Here is an 18,500-nt window from a genome sequence, read left to right on the forward strand (position 1 = left end):
TTAGAGTGTGCTCAAAGTGAGTGCTGAGAGCTCCTGGGGGGCCCAATAACTCCTTGTTCTGACATCCCCAATTGCACGGGTGAATATTAAAATCTCCCAATAACAGGGTTTCGAATAAAGCAGATTGCTGTGACTTATAAGTTATTAAAAAGGAAGATAGGGAACTCAGATGTGAACAGCTTCTATCTCTTTTGGGTGCATTATAAAAGTTAATTATCAAGATCGGAGGGGAATTTGGTCTTGCCCACTCAATACCTAGTATATTTTCAGATGAGAGCGCAATTTTCCGCGCGGAACCCGCAATTTTATGGAGAAAAATATATACAGACCCCCCTTATGTCTGCCACCCTCCCCGGGGGTAGCTTTAGTCGAAAAGCTCCGGTACCCATCTAAGAAAAATTCATCACTGGAATCCCAAGTTTCCTGAAAACCCAGGATATCATATTGTGTGATTTGCTTTAACCATCTTTCCTCAGAGACTTTCTTCTTTAGCCCAGCAATGTTCCAACTCATTGCAGTGACATGGCACCCGCTAGCTACTGTAGTGACATCCCGAGATGGTGAGCCGATGGGTGGTTGTCAATCATTAGTGTGTAGCATAGAGGTGTTTAAAAGAGGGTAGAACCTATTGCTGAGTGTAATCCCTGGCCCCTGACTGAGAGTATGCTCAGCTTGGGATGCTGTTACTAGTGCGCTATTTGGTCTTGCCCGCAATAATGCCTGCTGGGTTTGATAGGATACATGAGGCTTCACTCCCAATCCCGCCACACTGCCTAAAGAGGCTGGGACATAAGGAAAGTTTGTTATGGGTTGAAGGTAGGTGGGGGGAGGATAAAAGTACCCTAATGGGAGTGGTCTGATACCTCCGCTCCCTAGGTCAGAACCATCCCAAATTAGGGAATCTGCAATGTTGGGTGTATTAAAGTTAACAATCACACAATCTCCAGCAATGCATTTAGGCCTCCTCCCCACCCAATCTACCCTTCGTGCAGCTATGATATGTTTACCCACATCCAGGCTTCCACTGCTGAACTGCACACACCATCTCCTAGTTCTATTTAGCAAGTCTAGTTCGGATTCCCTCTGTTGTGGTTTAAGGCGCGGAATCCCAGTTAGGATAACAACTAGGCTTGCTGCCTCCGGGGGGAGATCCACTGGGCGGCTCAGACATTTACTGGACTCGCCGGCGGGGTACTCCTGTGGTCTATGGGTAGGTATCGTAATAGCCCTCCCTATCTCCTCAACCCCTGCTGGTCGGAGCCCCCGTGCTAAATCAGTATTTTTATCAGGTGAAATAGGTGCGGATAAATGCTGCGAGCTGTGCACTTCCATTAGTGAACTAGATAAGGCCGCAGTTGGTGTTTTGACCCTCCCCTCATGTTCAAGGGCCACTCTACTTCTGGTGTGGGGCTGACAGTGTGGGCAATGTGTGTTAGGCTCCATGAGATATTTGTCAATCCTTTCACATTTTTTCATGATGTTATCTACACATAATTTGAGAGTGTCCACAATGTCTTTAGCCAGATTCACCAGTAATGGTTCCAGACGGGATTCGATTAAGCCCTCCACTACCCCAACCAAATTGTCCTGGAGGCCCTGGAATGTCTGTTTATCCGCCTTTTCACTGTGTACTCCATGGGGTTTCTTGCCTCGTGTGTTTTTGGCCTTATTTCGCGTTTTTACAGTGGCATCCAAATGTACAATGTCGCTATCCAGTGCATGTGGAAGGGTAATGGCCCTGGGGACAGAGGATGCAGTAGGAGCCGTGACTTCTATAATGGGTTCCAGGGGGATGTGTGATGCGTGCTAAGGAACCACTATGTCTATTAAATTCCTCGCCACTGTGTCTGAGTGGTCAAGGCCCAGTTCTTTTTCTGCATTAGCAATTTCATCATTTAAAGCCCCTACAGCAGAAGTCAAATATGATATAATAGTCTCTGATTTCTTAGGGACTTTAGCCTTCTTACCTTCTCCACCATTTGTTGTTAGCTTGCGTTTTCCCATTGCGAGGAGCAGAGTCTCTGGCCCTGCCCTGCCTTCTCCTGCCAACGACTGCCAAAGACTGTCCCGCCCTTGTCCCGGGCTTCTCCCGGTCGCTACTCGCGGGGCGAGAGGGGGTGTCAGCCTTTTACTGGCGCCTCCGGGCGCTCTTGGCGCGTCACGGGCGCACTGCCGCCCCAGAGGCTGCTGGGGAGTGTGGTCCGGCTCGACCGGGCTGCCTCCCGGCGTCTTGCTGCTGCCGCCGTTCCCCTCACGGCTCTTGCCCATTGGCGAGATGCAGGTAAGCCTTTGGTGTTCCCCCCTGGGCTCCCGGGGGGTCAGCCTTTTACTGGCGCCTCCGGGCGCTCTTGGTGCGTCACGGGCGCGCTGCCGCCCCAGAGGCTGCTGGGAAGTGTGGTCCGGCTCGACCGGGCTGCCTCCCGGCGTCTTGGTGCTGCCGCCGTTCCCCTCACGGCTCTTGCCCGTTGGCGAGATGCAGGTAAGCCTTTGGTGTTCCCCCCTGGGCTCCCGGGGGGTCAGCCTTTTACTGGCGCCTCCGGGCGCTCTTGGCGCGTCACGGGCGCGCTGCCGCCCCAGAGGCTGCTGGGGAGTGTGGTCCGGCTCTACCGGGCTGCCTCCCGGCGTCTTGCTGCTGCCGCCGTTCCCCTCACGGCTCTTGCCCGTTGGCGAGATGCAGGTAAGCCTTTGGTGTTCCCCCCTGGGCTCCCGGGGGGTCAGCCTTTTACTGGCGCCTCCGGGCGCTCTTGGCACGTCACGGGCGCGCTGCCGCCCCAGAGGCTGCTGGGGAGTGTGGTCCGGCTCGACCGGGCTGCCTCCCGGCGTCTTGCTGCTGCCACCGTTCCCCTCATGGCTCTTGCCCGTTGGCGAGATGCAGGTAAGCCTTTGGTGTTCCCCCCTGGGTTCCCGGGGGGGTCAGCCTTTTACTGGCGCCTCCGGGCGCTCTTGGTGCGTCACGGGCGCGCTGCCGCCCCAGAGGCTGCTGGGGAGTGTGGTCTGGCTCGACCGGGCTGCCTCCCGGCGTCTTGCTGCTGCTGCCGTTCCCCTCACGGCTCTTGCCCGTTGGCGAGATGCAGGTAAGCATTTGGTGTTCCCCCTAGGTCAAAACCTTGAGAAACCTGACATATAACCCGTAATTTACATAGGAGAGCCTATAGATTTGGTGGGTTTTAAAAAACTTAAATTTGAGTTTCAGAATAGATCAGTTTTTTGTATATTGTATGTCTCCAAAGCAGGACCCTGTGTTTTAGGATGGTGGGACCAGGGCGAATTAGGCATAAAGCTGGATTCAAATAGTCCTGATCCCGTTCTATGTGTGGATACCCTTAAGGATGGAGTGAATGAAGATTGGGCATTACGTTTTCCTAAGTTTTTTCAGGAAATGTGGGAGAACTTAAGGGTTTCTGCCACAAGATTATTCTTAAAAAAGATGCCTTACCACGCATTCATAAGGTCAGGAACATTCCTATAGGTGTTAAAGATGAGGTTCAAGCGGAAATTCAGAAACTGGTTGATAAGGATATTATAGAATGCATAGAATCTTCTGATTGGGTCGCAATATTGGTGGTCGCACGCAAGGCTAATGGAAAAATCAGTTTGTGTGTTGACCTCAGAGAGCTAAATAAAAACATCTTTATAAATGTTTTTCCTTTGCCCAAAATCACTGAGGTACTCTCTGCCACTAAAGACATGGATTGGTTTCGGGTGGACCTAACCTCCGCTTATCACCAGGTACCACTTCATGTTGAGAGTAAACATCTGACGGCTTTTATTACTCCTTTCAGACTCTTTCAGTTTAAACGGGTACCATTTCGGTTAGCATCTGCTCTGCGATGTTTCAGCGTATCATGTATAAGATATTCAAGGACATGAAGGACGTACTGTTCTTCCAAGATGACATACTTATTATGGGTAAAGACAAGGACAGTCATGACTCTCAATTAGTTAAGGTGTTACAGTCACCTGAGAATAAAAGTTTGACTGCTGAGAGTTCAAAGTGTAAATTGGTAAGAAAAGTGTTACATATTTAGGCCATGAAATTAGCGCATTTGGCATACGTCCCAAAGCAGAGCTCGTAGAAGCTATTTTAAAGGCCCCTGTTCCTATGAGTAAAGATGATGTTAGATCCTTTTTAGGACTCGCTGAATACTGTTCTAAGTTCGTAAACAACTTTGCAGGTAAAACTTACGTTATTAGACAATTATTAAAAAAGGGTAACATTTTCCTTTGGTCTTCCCACTGCCAAACCAACATGGACAATATTAAAAAAGATATTTGAACGGCTCCTGCTCTTAAGGGGTTTGATCCCAAACTTAAAAGCTTTATCACCACTGATGCTAGTGGTAGGGGACTCGGGCTGTGTTCTCCCAATTACAGTGTGATGGATCTGAGTGTGTTGTGGCTTTCGCATCCAGAGCCTTAACTGTTATTGAAAGCAACTACTCAGTTATTGTGAGAGAAGCTCTTGGTTGTCTTTGGGGTTTAAAATACTTTTGACAATTTATTTGGGGAACGTGTGTAACTTTACGCACTGATCACAAACCACTTACTAAGGTCCTTACTTCACATGGTCTTAGCAACGTTTCCCCAAGAATTTCACGATTTTCAGCACAATTACTTGATTATTCTTATGATATAGTCTATGTATCAGGAGTTCGCAATAGGATTGCAGATTTTTTAAGCAGAAGCTCATTGCCATTGAAAGACAACATTAGAAATGACTGGGATGAATGGTTTGTGGAGAGCATTTTCGATACTGAGATGCCCAGTGTGTCTCATGATGAGTGGGTCAGAGAATGTTCTCAGGATGTAACTCTACAAACGATTTGCGGACATATTCAGAAAGGATGGCCTACTAAAAATAATCTTGACATGTCGCTCATTCCCTATTGGGAAGTTAGGAATGAATTATCTTTGGAAAACGATTTATTACTCAGAGGAGAAAAATGTATTCCTCCTGTCTCCCACAGTAACAAAGTAATCAGTTTTTGTCACAAAGGCCATTTGGGCATTGTAAAAACCAAGGGCAGGATTAAACAGTCATATTGGGGGCTTAGGTATTGATAAAGGTATTGAAAGAGTTGTGCGTGAGTATGTGGAATGAATAAATTCTGACAAAAGTCTTACCACCTGTGTTTCCAAGACACATCCCATTGTGATTCCTGGTATGCCATGGGAAAGGATTGGAATTTATATTTTTGGCCCTGTCAAAAATTGTGAAGGTGTTTTTAAGTTTGTTTTTGTAATTATGGATTATTTCTCTAAATGGCCTGAATACCAAATTGTTGAAAGAGCAGACAGTGAAAGTGTTTTACAATTTTTAGGTGATGTTTTTTGTCGTGAAGGTCTTCCAAAAGACATTATTTCAGACAATGGTGGACAATTTGTTAGTGATAACTTCAAAAAATTCATTAAAGAGTCAGGAATCACCCATAGAATGACCTCCATTTATCATCCTGAACGAAATGGTAGCGTGGAGTGCTTCAACAGAGTTATAAAAGGCATAATTGAGCTTTCTAACAGTAATGACAAGGACTGGGAAGACGAGTTGAGGAAAACAGTTTGCGCATATAGGCTCACTAAAAATGATTCTTCTGGATTCTCACCTTTTGCATTGATGAGGGGTAGATATCCTCGCACAAAAGATAACATGGGTTGGCTGGATTGTACAAAGAAAGTTAATTGGTCTGTCAAGAATGTCAGACAAACTCAAGTTGACAATTTAAAGAATTGGATGGACAAACTTAAGAAATTGATTAGAGGTGTCAATCTTGAAGTTGGTGATATTGTTAAAGTAAAGAAGGGGAGAATTGCACACAAGGGTGAAAGTAAATATTCTGACCCTCTTAAGGTAGTTAAGATTCATTGTAATTCTGCTCTCCTTAGTGATGGCAAGGTATGGAACGCAAATAGGATTGCCTTATTTAAAGGTAAAATTGATTCTCAACCACTTACTCGTAGTTATGATTGGATTCAGGATAATGATGAAACTGTTGTAAATCCTCATAGGGTCAATAAAACAGATGTGCCGTGTGCAACCCCTGGTGAACCCTTGTGTAATGAATGATACATCGTTTACACAGGATGTTCCTAGTGTTTCTCAAGGTTCAACATCAAAAAACATTGTTTCTATGGAGGGTAATTCAACTATGTTACTCTCAAAACGTGTTTGCTTCAAACCTAAAAAGTTTGAGGACTATGTTACATCTATCCATTAATTTTGTTTTTTTTGTTTTATTGTATAAAAGGGGAGTAGTGTTGTGTCTCGAGCTGGGCTTGCACAACTCGAGCACTCGCTTGTGTTACCTCGAGCCTGGGTAGTGCAGCTCGAGTACTTACTGTTTGTATCTCGTGCTATTTACTGTCATTCCAGCTCGGGTGTTTACAATTGAGTTGTGTGCGTGATTCGAGGGTTTGCGGTTGGGGAATAGAAAGGAGGGTTGAGAGTGAGACGGCTGTGTCCGTAGATCCTGAGCTGTTCGAGGGTTTAAGCTAATAAAGATTTATCACATCAACCGGTGTGCTCCATCATTACAACAAGCTTCAGTGGTTCTCTGCATTTGTCAAAATCATAACTCAGTTTCTAACAGGTTTTCAGTGAACATGTGCAAAGGGAGGATACATAATGGTAAAAGCTTGCATTATGGAATTAGGTTGGGGTGGGCAAAGTAGTTACAGGGTTTACTGCTCCCAGATTTTTAAATGTCAGTACTTTGCAAAGCGCAAAGCTGCCAACGTTTAAAAAAAAACATGAAATCCTGCACGTGACTAGTCACGTGCTGCAGTCTATCTGCATGCAAAGTCCCCTCAGCAGGGAAAGCAAATGCTGTACCTGTCGAGTGGTAGTTATTGTGGGGTAAAATGTCAAGATGCCAGCTGTCAGTACCTAAAATATCAGATCTCTGCAATACTTTGTGTTTAGCCACTGTCAATTCATGTTTGTGACTCACCCATCCCTATTTAAAGCCATCCCAGAGCAAGAATCATAGAGCCGGGTCTGAATAGGTATTAGCACTTGGGAAGAGGCATCATTTTAATAATATTACATCTCTCCATTATACCCAATAGAAAGTTTATTTGATTTTTTTATCTGGACAGCAGACATCTGCAATAGAAGTTGATGATTAATATCAACCATCTGATCAATCTGAAGGATATTAGTAATTCCAAAATAATTAATCTATCAATCATAAGTGTAATATGTGAGATGAACAAATGCTGAGTTGTGTTGTTCTTCAACAAGGGGAAAGGATGTAGCCTTACGGCTAGAGCGGTTGGCCTCGAAGCTAAGGAACCAGGTTCGAGTCTCGACAACGCTCAACGTCCTGTGATTCTGGGCAAATCACTTAATCTCCCCGTGCCTGACAAAAAATGAAAGTGTCCATCTGTAACGAAACTTGTGCTCATGTAAAGCGCTCTGATACCTAATATCATTGGGTCTAATTCGCGCTATGTAAAACTCTAAAATTAAATTAAATAAAAAATAAATAAAAAAATACCTTACAATCTGTCTCTATGGACAGGACACTGATGAATAGATTAGGGGTAAAGAACATAATGTTGTCTTTATAGTTGTGTTGCCCTTTGTAACATACTTATGCTCAATCCTTGTTTGGCCAGAGTAAACCATTGATGTGGCCCAATGACTGACTAATCACCCCAGACACTTCTGCTGTATCAACATTGGGAATTACCGAATTGTTGTGAACCGACATATCCCTTTGAGGTTCAAAGCCATATTAGATAGGCAACACCAGATAACTGTTAATGTTTGAGATACTATTAGCCAATATTTTAGAATAGATTTTACTATCTGAGCTAATTAACATGATTGGATTATATGACCCAAAGATCTCCGGGTCTTTATACCTTTTAGGAACAAATACAAGTTTTGATTCTTTCCATGAAGGAAGGTTGTCAAGCCCACTGCCAAAGTTACTGATCATTCCAGTGAAAAATTAGGTTAATAGTTAAGGAATATTTTACAGAATTACAGGGGTATGAGGTTGTCCCTTCATCTTTCCCATCAGCAAGATTTGTAATCACATTAGTAACTTCCTCTATAGTAATAGGTGGATTTAGTGTGGCTCTAGCCTCAGGAAAGAGGAGCATTCTATTAGTATTTGGAAATCCTCTTCACATCATCCTTTTTTAATGGGGCCCCTCAGAATGACAAATCTATGTTTTCCATATTGATTCGATAAAATTGTCAGCTATATATTTAACAATGTAAACATTTCAGTTATGTTCAGTTATCACTTTTAAAAATACAATTCAATATATGATCATTGGCAACAGGCTTGGGAAGCCCTTGTCCATTAAAGTGTAAAAGTATCCACATAGTGATCTACCATCAGAAATGGGGGGATTGAGGGCCTTTGAGGGTACGTTCGGTCCCATGCCCCCTTTGTCACCTATTCTCAGCCAGGACATGAGAGACAAAAGTTGTTACTGGTGGACTATTACTGAGCATCCCACTTCCACTGTTTTTTTTGTCACTGAAATGCCGCTCTATTTGTTAGCATGATACTTGACCAGTGCCAGAAGCCTGTTGAGATCAGTTCAGCCCCCCTGTCCTGCAAGTGAGTCCACCTCCCAGTTTGAAGATCTCTAGTTTAGAGTAATAATCCCAGAATATTTAACCAATACTCCAAGGTCTGAATTTAATCGCTAACTCCTAATTTAGTGCCTGTTTTGTTGATGGGGTCGCATTCACTTGCGACCTAGTCGGTTGAGGGGGACAGCTAATGGGGCGTCAGAGCCGTAACAAAAGACAGGAGGCTTGGGTGCTGCTGTGTGGCTCTCGCGGTCGTGCGCCAAACCGGCGTTACGCATGCGCCCCACTGTTTATTTGAACTTGGGTCACATGACCCTACGTAGCGCACGCGTTGCGTCATGGGTACGACACAACAGTGCCCATTGTTTCCCGCTCTTTCAATTCAAGTGCCAAGATCTTACTCATTGATTCGCTATGCTTGAATATTGGTGGATGACGTGGTAACATTTCTTAGCTGGTTTGTTTAATAAGCAATCATCAGGGAGCTACGACGTGTGTATATTTATCAAATTAAATTGGTTTTATGTCTTTTATTTTATTTATAAAATCGCCTGAACCACATTTGAAGGGACAAATCAACCTTTGTACGCGGTCTATACTTATGTCTAATGAGGAACTCAGCAATTATTTTTCTCAGTTTTTGTAATATAATATTTTATGAACAGATGCTGTTATCACTTAAATTAATGGATGGAATTCCTTTATCACCGTCAGAGATGGAACGCTAACAGAAGTCAGGCAAAAGAAAACCTTTGACTTGCGGCTTACAGACATACTTTAGAAGCAGATGCTTTCGTTAAATCGAGATTTTTTGGTTTATCATAGTCAATCCAACTTGGGGTCATGGATTACTCTAAGCCAGGGGTCTTCAAACTGTGGGGCGCGACCCTCAGGGGGGCCGTGGAGCGATGCAAAGGGGGTCGCGCCTTCACAGTCATACTTCTTCCCAGGCCCACGGGCTTCAGCCCCCTCCTCCCTCGTCGTGTCTCAGCCCAGCTGCTGCTGCAGTGCAACTCGATCTGCTGGGGGGTTGGCTGGGCAGTGTCTGAAGTCATCTCCGGCAGGCCCAAGTTTTATACAGGTCTTTAAAGACCATTTGCATATTTACATGCCTTTGTAAACGAGTTACAGAGGCTTTGTTTTTTTACTGGTTTCAGTACCCCCTGGGACCCCACTGTGCCTGAGCCTTACATTTGTATTTTACAATTACTGCTGTGGTGTGGGAGTGCATTTAATGAAAAGAAATATAAAGTAGGGTTGCCAAAATAAAAATGCTTGCCTGTTTTGTTTAAAGAGCTTGCAAAGACATCCTCTTGACACTAAATAGACTTTTAAATACAAAAGTATGTATGCATTAGTTATACGACTTTTCTGTCTTTCTCTTTGTCAGTCATGGATCATTGAGGCAGCCCTACAACACAATTAAAAGTGCTTTCTATTTATATTTGCTGTTCGAAGTATGCACATAAGTGCTGAAAATACAGCTTTAGGTGACTGCTTATTTTTGTACCTAGTGGGCCATCAAAATAATCTGCTGGCAACCCTAACCATAGGACTGTAAGTTTGTTGCAGGATCAGCACATTATTTATTTCCTCCAATCTCGATCTCCGATTAGTGCCGCAGTAGTTTAACTTAGATATTAAACCCTACACCGCCGTCAATAACATTCTGAGTTACTTCAAGTGTCTGGGAATGCACCCTGCATTCAGACAACTCGCTCCTCATTCTCACCCTTCACTTTCATGCTCACCCTGCACTCACACTGATCACCATGCACTCACACCATTCACCCTGTACTCACAGTGATCACAATGCACTCACACTGATCACTATGCACTCACACCATTCACCCGCTCACCCTGCACTCACAGTGATCACTCTGCACTCACAATGCACTTGTGCTGTTCACCCTATACCTCACCCTGAAGTCACATGAATACACTACTCATCCTGCACTCATGTGACACTTCATTCACCTGACCCCCTCACTGCTCAATATGCAACTCACTCAAACAAGCCCATCAGTAATCATACATTTATTCGTCCCATCCGCACCCAAATTCATACCCCACCTCACTCACCCTGCAGTCACTCTTCTTACCCTACTCTTGCACTGTTGCATCACTCACCGTGCATTCACATGGGCACTCTTGTCACCCACACAGTGTGCAGAGGGTTAATGTGCCTGCTACAAAGAACGAGTACCATGCAGATCACAGAACTGAGTGTGAGTAAACTATGAGTAGCGCAATAAAAAATGAAATGTTGTCAGAAAGGTGCTATAGAGAGATGAGGTGCATTGTTGGTGAGTGGCAGCGAAGAAATTCATGGAGAAGGAGGAAATGGGGGTGGGGCACCACAAAACACTGTTGCACCGTGTGCGACCAGTGTTAGGACCAGCCCTAGCTGGGAGTGTTATTCCTCTCCGAATTTCTGGTCTAGTGACTCCCCTGCTTTTGGCTATTAATATTATTTACATTTGTAGTGCGCTACTGTTACCAAAAGATGTCCTGGGGCTATTAATATTATTTACATTTGTAGTGCGCTACTGTTACCAAAAGATGTCCTGGGGCTAATAATCATCTGCTGCCTGTAGGCAAATGAGAAACACACAGAAGGAGAAGGTGAACTGGCCAAATGGGGTAACCTACAGAGCATAGAGAAAGGTTTTTATATCTTCCCAAAGGATAATATATTCTTGGTGGAGCGAAGCAAAGGAGGGTGCAAGTTCCATAACTGCGCGGCCTGCACCAAAACAGCGTAACAGACAAGTCATGCTTTCTTAAATTAGGGAACAATAAGCAGAGTGGCACAGGCCGAGAGGAGCATACGGGCCCGACCCATGTGCTTGGTGAGGAGAGATGAGAGGATGAGAGAAGACAGCAAAGGAGTGAGAGAATTTGAGAATTTGATTGAAGAGGTCAGGGATGAGGAGAAATGTGAATTGCCAAAGAGAAGTGTGGACACGCAAGTAGTGAATGTGAGGCAAAGGTGAGGGCTTGTATTAGAAAAAAGGGGAGATGTGAAAGTTGAATGGGGGGACTGGAGAGGTGTAAGATACAAATAGACAAAAATTTGAATGGAGAATGAGAAGTGCTGAGGGGCACAGGAGGTGACGGGACCAGAGAGGCCATGAGATAAATGTGAGAGACTGGTCGAGATGAGGGCAGTGAAAAGACAAAATGGCAAGAGGTGATTAAAGGTGAAGTGAGAGGTTGAATGGGGAGAGTTCAGATGCTGTAAAAAGGGGTGAAAGAAAATGGCCTGCAAAGTGAGAGAGGGATCCGGGGTGAGGAGAAAGGAGAGAGGGATGGAAGGGAGGGGGTGAGAGGAAAACTGCATGAGTAAACTGCTTAACTCTGCACAAAACCACCAGGTTTTTAAGGGACCCCTGCTTCTCCTGGACAGGGCCAGGTGAGCTTCTAATCTGGCAGCACCACTTCTCAAAGGTTGACTAGAAATCTTTCTGATGTTAATTGATGTATTTTGGTTATAAACCGGTACTGATGGGTGAAATCTTTTCTCAGTGTTACTGTGTGTAAAAAATGTCAAAATAATGAAGCAATGGTATCCCAAAATACGCGGCATCACATAACATCACTTACCTTTTCTTCCCACACAATTTAGTCAAGCCTGTCGCGTGATTTGGTCCTCACCTGCCTCATAATTCTAGTAGCCCTGTCTACAGCTTTAGAATTTTTTGTCAGGGGGGATCCTTACGCTTCAAAATGTTGACAGGGGGGTCTCGGCATCCAAAAGTTTGAAAACCTCTGCTCTAAGCAGAGTTGACATGCAGAAGGCCGCGATGTGGCCAACCCAAGTAATACATTTTCATGAACAGTACATATGGCTCCAACCCCGCAAACCACACTCACCTGATGAGAAAATGTTTCCCCAGCCGGTGACCCAGCAGTTTAACCCGGAAGGGAAATCGAGGGAGGAGGTCGGCAGGCAGACAGGCATGATGAAATCGGTGAAGGTTACCGTGGTTTCCAGCTCCAGCAACAGAATGTCCCCGGGCGTGCCTGGGGACGTGAATAATGGGTTGGCAATGATGGTCTTGACCCCTGAGCACACCGAGTTGGGGTTGGAGATTGAGAGCTGGTACATCCCCAAGCAGACACTATAGGAGGACTGGGGATAGACCCTGAAGAAAACAAAAAAAACAAATGAGATTTAACCAATAGGGAGAGACGAAAGCAATCTCTCATTAGTCTGAATTGTGTTTCTCTTTACAAATAAGAGGGGTCAGTTTGGATCAGTTATTGAGAAAATAAAAATAGTTAATAAAAGGCAAAAAGGTCCTAAAAGAAATGTTAGTTTAAGAAAGTATTAAACAATTAGTCTATGGCATAAGGCACTTTACTGGCTAAAAATGCCTGAAGAAGCACTAATAGACATTAAAAATTGTCGAAGGGGACACAGGTAGACATTGAAAAAATAGTTAATTTATTTATCATTATCGTTAACAAGTTCCGGTCAGTTGGATGGAAGCAGGACATTAATGCCCCAATTACTAGTAATTCCACAAGGAGATTCCCAGTGGACAGAACTACTGTTACTACATGGTATATCCGCATGGGATTCCGCTTATTACAAGCTAGACCCCTCGGAATAAAGAACTCTGTGTCAGAGGCACACAGAGTTACCATGCAGGATTCTGCATGGTATTCCCTGTTCTAGGGGATTTAGTGGCAGATATACGACTTGTCTACGTCTCGCAAAATGATTTGCACATGCAAAATGAGCTGTATGATGTACGACAGGCATTCAAAAATCAGACATTGCGATGTGACAGATTACCGAGTGCAGTTTGCGTGTCTCAATTAGAGACTCGACTTCATGAACAGACGAGTTGCAATTTGTAAGTAAGCACAAAATTACCCATTTGTACATGCAATTTACCATGAATCAAAACCAGGTGGTAACACGGCCCAACCTATAAAAACAGGCACAGAATGCAACACAAATCTTACTACAATGGCTGTCCAGTTCGTGATACCGAGGAGGATTCGGATTTTGGCTGCCCAGCAGAAGACAGGAAAGGATTTTCAGAGTCGGGCTAACCATGTTTGACAAGACAGAGGAAGAGCTATATGACCAGTAAAGGCCGAGTAGCAATGTTATTCTAGCGTTAATAGCCATCTTGAAGCCACAACTAGAAAGCGGAGGCCAGAGCTGCAATGCAATCTCCAACCATGTCCAACTGTTGTCCTCCCTCTACCTATTGGCCACTGGTAGTTACCAAGATGTCAATGCAGTGGCTGGAGGGGTATCGCAGAGTGCACTTTTGAGTTTCTTTTGCAAATGCCTTGAACCATGATCCACCTCATACACAAACCCATCTACCTGCCCAGGAATGCCATAGAAATTCAGAATACAAAAACCCAATTTTACAAGATATCAAGATTTCCACAGGTAATTTGTTGAATAGATGGGACCCATGTGCCCATATGTCCGCATTCTAACCTGGAATACATATTATGGAACCGCAAGAGCACACATTCACTAAACATTCAGGTAGTCTGCAATGCACAGAACATCATCACAGACATTGTAGCAACATTTCCAGGGAGCACCCATGACTCCTTCATCTTTCATCACAGTGGCATTCACCAGCTACTAGAAAGAGGGAACTTTGACAAAGGATACCTACTAGGTAATGCAATGTGATATACAAAGTGAAATATATCAGTGCAAACATTACTCCCTCTATGTTGTCTCACCCTCATATCTCTCACTAGATGACAGCAAGTATGCCCTGCGGCTTTGGATCCTGACACCCTACCTGTCTCCCAACAACCCACCCGAAAGACAGTACAACAGTGTTCACAAACACACCAGGAGTGTGATAGAGTGCACCTTCGGACTCCTTAATTCGTGCTTCCAGTGCCTTCATAAAAGCAGAGGGGCCTTGTAGCATGAGCCTGTAACGGCATGCTGAAAAGTTGTGACATGTGCAATTCTACACAACATTGCCTGCAAGAGGGGCTTACCTATGGCGGTGTCTGATTCCAACTCAAAGGACGATGACTAAGGCCCACCTGCCCGACCCCCACCCAAGCAAAGTAGAGCAGCAGAGAGATGACAAAGCAGGGACAACATAGCCAGACAATTGTTTTATGGTAAAATGCATCCATTTACATTACACCCTCTACAAATAACAAGACTAGTAGTAGATTTCACAAACTAGGAGACCCTTTATTATCGGGGTATTCAGTAATGAACTGCAGGACAACATGTCCTCCACGGGCAACATGATCAAAATCTGTTTGACAAAGGTCGGTTATTCCACTGGCAACAATGGTCAATGGGGGCAATAGCATGGTACACATGCAATGTGCAGTCCCTTACTGCCTCTTTGGGTTGCTTGCTGGGTTTTACCCAATGGGAATGTGGGCTGCCTGCTGCTGCTCCTATGTAGCGTATGTATCTCTGCAGTGGAGATGCTGGTGCGGCTGTATACTTCACTGTCGTGAGAATCCCTCATTACCCCCGTGACAAGACTAGAGAGGTCTGTATGGCCTCAAGAGCAGAAGTCATATTCTGCAGACCTTTGGCCACATCTCCACCAAAGAGGTCCATTCCCACCTGCATGGCCACTGTGCGTCTTGAGTGAAGGGTGGTTGCCTGGGCCAAGCTGCCAACCACCCGGGCAAATACCCCATCATGCTTGCCTTGCCCCTCTCATTGTACCTTTGTTGCCATCTCACCTCCCCCAGCTCAAAGCCAAGTTGTTCCATCACCCCAGTCAGCGCATATAACTTGGCATTCAGCTAGGCCTGGTTGTCTGCCAATTGGAGGGATAGGTTTTGGTGCCTGTTATGGAGTGTCTAGGGGTATCTATTTTGCAAGCCTGGGGACTGCTAGTTTCTGGCAACATGTTGCAATAATAGTAATTTTGCACTTACCTGAGGTGGGTGCAGAGGTGTGAACAGTCCCTGAGGCACATGCTGCCACTGTATCTGGCCAGGATTTTGTTGTGGCTGAACAGATGAGGGGGGGGGGGCGGAGCATTAGATGGTCCTGCTTTGGACCCTTGGGACTGTCCTAGACGTGTTTCAATCCTTGTCTTTGCATGAGAGCGCAGGTCATACCACCCTTTTTTGAGGTCATCAATGGACCTATCTGCAACTCCCAGGGCATTAATCTATTGCTGCATTTCCCCACAGATCTAGAGTTTTTCAGATTCAGGAAATGTCTTAGAGGCCCAGCCAAACAGCTGTTTGTGGTTGTTGCAACAACCATCTGTGAAACTTTCCAATTCGCTTTTAGAACATTTTATTGCTTGCTCTGCTGGCTGGCCATTGCAGGATTTGCTTGGTGCCTTGATGCAGCCTTGAGTTTGCATCTGGCTCCACAGTGTGCTCCTACTGCTATGCGGGAATAACAATGGACATCACTTCCTGGTTTGGGGTCCTTCTTCCGTTCCAGGAAGTGATTGGGCACTTTTAAAGCTGTGCTTGCAAATTTCAACCGCCTTGCAATTTTCAGCCCTTTTGCAATTTGTGGACACGTACAGACTCGCTAAATGCAAGCCTAGTAATTGTGATGCGACTCAATTGTGAGCCACAAATTGAGGGCCAGAACTGTGTGTACATGAGATTTAGCAACTCATAATTTGCAAGACGCTATTTCTCACAAATTGCACGTCGCTATTTTTAACGGTTGTACATCTGACCCTTAATGCTCTCATTTCCCACCTGTTCTGAGCAGATGCTAAACAGGATCAATGGCTTCCCAGCAGAGTAGGGGTGGAGGGAATGGGGCTGGCAGAGTATAGGAGGGAAACGGAAAGAATAATTGTGACAGGGGGATCACTGACTGCTACCTCCTTGACCATGCTTCAAATGGAAGTATAGTAGTGCAAGTACTCACTATTTAGAGTCAATATTTGCTCCTGAAAATTGCCAGTAGTTTCCCATTAAATATATTACAGCAGTGCTGAGAAGTACAGGCAATTTCCCTTTCACAATAAAGACGTGCTGGACAGTATCTGCCCCTTTCAAGCACTGCTTTTGTCAAAGAAAAAGCTTGTCAGGGCTTGAGGAACAAGACTTTGTGCATCATGGGATTTTACCATCCAGAATGTCTAGCGGGTGAAACTGGGCCCGGTGTTTTTGCACCACGGAATACTGCCCCAGAATGCTCCATCTTACACAGTCAGGCTCCAAGTGAAAATCGATTTAGCACCACAGGCGGGATGTTTTTATTTACGTATATGTTTCATTCCACCAGAGCACAAGAGCACAACCTACTTACTTATAAAAGTGTCTTCGACACCCAGCATTCACTGAGATACAATATTCTGTCAGCAATTACTTCTACAACATAACACGTATGTGTTTCTGTTAGTATATCATTATCCTGGCATTTGATTCATTTATGCTAATTTCTCATACTTGCAATTACCTGAGTACAACAGTATTTCCGCGCACCAAATACAGTTTACAGCCTCATAGATTGCATGTTACAACAAATTAATATAGGGGAAAAATCCGGATATTAGTCACAAGACCTATTCCATGTAACTTCCCCTCGGTGAAGAAATATAACCTTGTGCATCCTAGATATGGTTAAATATCTTTTTAATGCATACACATGGAAACCTTCCATGATATAAAACCGTATATGAGAGGAATGGCATTTCTCCCGGGTAATGTCAAGTCCACACTCAAACAACAGTACACAATAATATATTACACTCTGCATATGGGCATGTATGATTTATGCCTTGCAGTTGTCATGTGTTGTACTTATACACAAAGATATTCTGGGTTCCCATATGCATGATCAGTGTCTAATTGGCATTACTTTAGGTTTCTTACTCCACTCTAGACCTGTTTCCTTCTTTTCTTCGTCACCACTGGTTTGTCACTTCCTTCATCTCCTCTTCTTTATACCCCTACTGACTTTCTTATCCATTTCCATATTTTCATCTCTTTCTCCCTCCTATTCCCATCCCCTTCTCCAACTTGCTTCTATACTCTCACCCCTCTTCCATTGTACTTGAATTTCCTGTTTCCGTTCTGCAACCTTTAGCTAATTTCCCACTCCATTCTATCCTTCTAAATCTCCCTCTCCTTCCCTTTCCTCCGCCCTTCTGTTTCCCTACCCCCACTCCTGTTTTGGATGCCTTTACTCCTACTGCCTATCTCCTTCAAAATGTGCATATCTCTTTCTTCTTTTTTCACCATTTCTTCTATTTTCCTCCCATTTTCCTGTCCTGCCTATCTCACCATCTCTTGCATTTCTCCCTTCCTCCAGCCTTTGTTCCCTTTTTCTCCCTCCTACCATCTATTGTCTTTTCATGCTTTCTTTTATGGCTCTGGCTCTTATTTCTCTAACCCACTCACTTCATGCCACCCTTCTTATTTCTCATCCTCCTATCTCTCCATTATCTTCAAACGTTCTCCTTCCATTCTCTCTCTTTTTTTCTTTTCCTTATAACTCCTGTTGCATATCACTTCATTTCTCCATTTCATTTGCGTTTCAGACTCTGCAATGTCATTCTTTGTCAATGCTAAATGTCCAAAAACATAATGCAGTGCCCACGTTTTCTTAGAAACCCCCACTTTTCCTGTGAATTAGCGAAGATGCTGAATGCCAAGGCTGCCCATATGAGAAAAAAAGAATATCATTTTAATACTGCTCCTGAACATATAAAATAAAGACCGGGTCGCCAGTATTGGAGTATGTTACCTGACTGTTGTGCACAGATATTACTAGCAGAAATGCATTTACCTCGTGGATGGCAAACAAAGGTGTTGCTTGAACTAGGACTCTGGCCTACTTCTCAAAGGTTTCAATTTTCTGCTCAGAGATACTAAAAATGAGTTCAGTGCACCAGTGCTTGGTGAATTTAATTATTAACGCCCTCCACTCAGTAGCTAAAGGCTTAAGACCAAAGAAATTGTACTCCAAATTGTCTAATCTATTGCTGCT

General features: G+C 44.4%; 1 protein-coding gene across 1 annotated transcript in view; it reads right to left on the bottom strand.

Moving 5' to 3' along the window:
- Positions 1-1,806: 1,806 nt before the first annotated feature.
- The window catches only part of LOC147670590 (serine protease 27-like), a gene marked incomplete at its 5' end in the record, with an annotated part of 116,820 nt that continues 100,126 nt past the window's right edge, over positions 1,807-18,500 (bottom strand). The window contains 2 exons of the mRNA XM_086948145.1: positions 1,807-1,904; positions 12,431-12,702. Of these exons, the coding sequence (XP_086804271.1) occupies positions 1,807-1,904; positions 12,431-12,702 (370 nt within the window). The remainder of the gene's footprint in view (positions 1,905-12,430; positions 12,703-18,500) is intronic.

Source organism: Lissotriton vulgaris, unplaced genomic scaffold (assembly GCF_964263255.1).
Source record: "Lissotriton vulgaris unplaced genomic scaffold, aLisVul1.2 SCAFFOLD_3478, whole genome shotgun sequence".
Lineage (NCBI taxonomy): Eukaryota > Metazoa > Chordata > Amphibia > Caudata > Salamandridae > Lissotriton > Lissotriton vulgaris.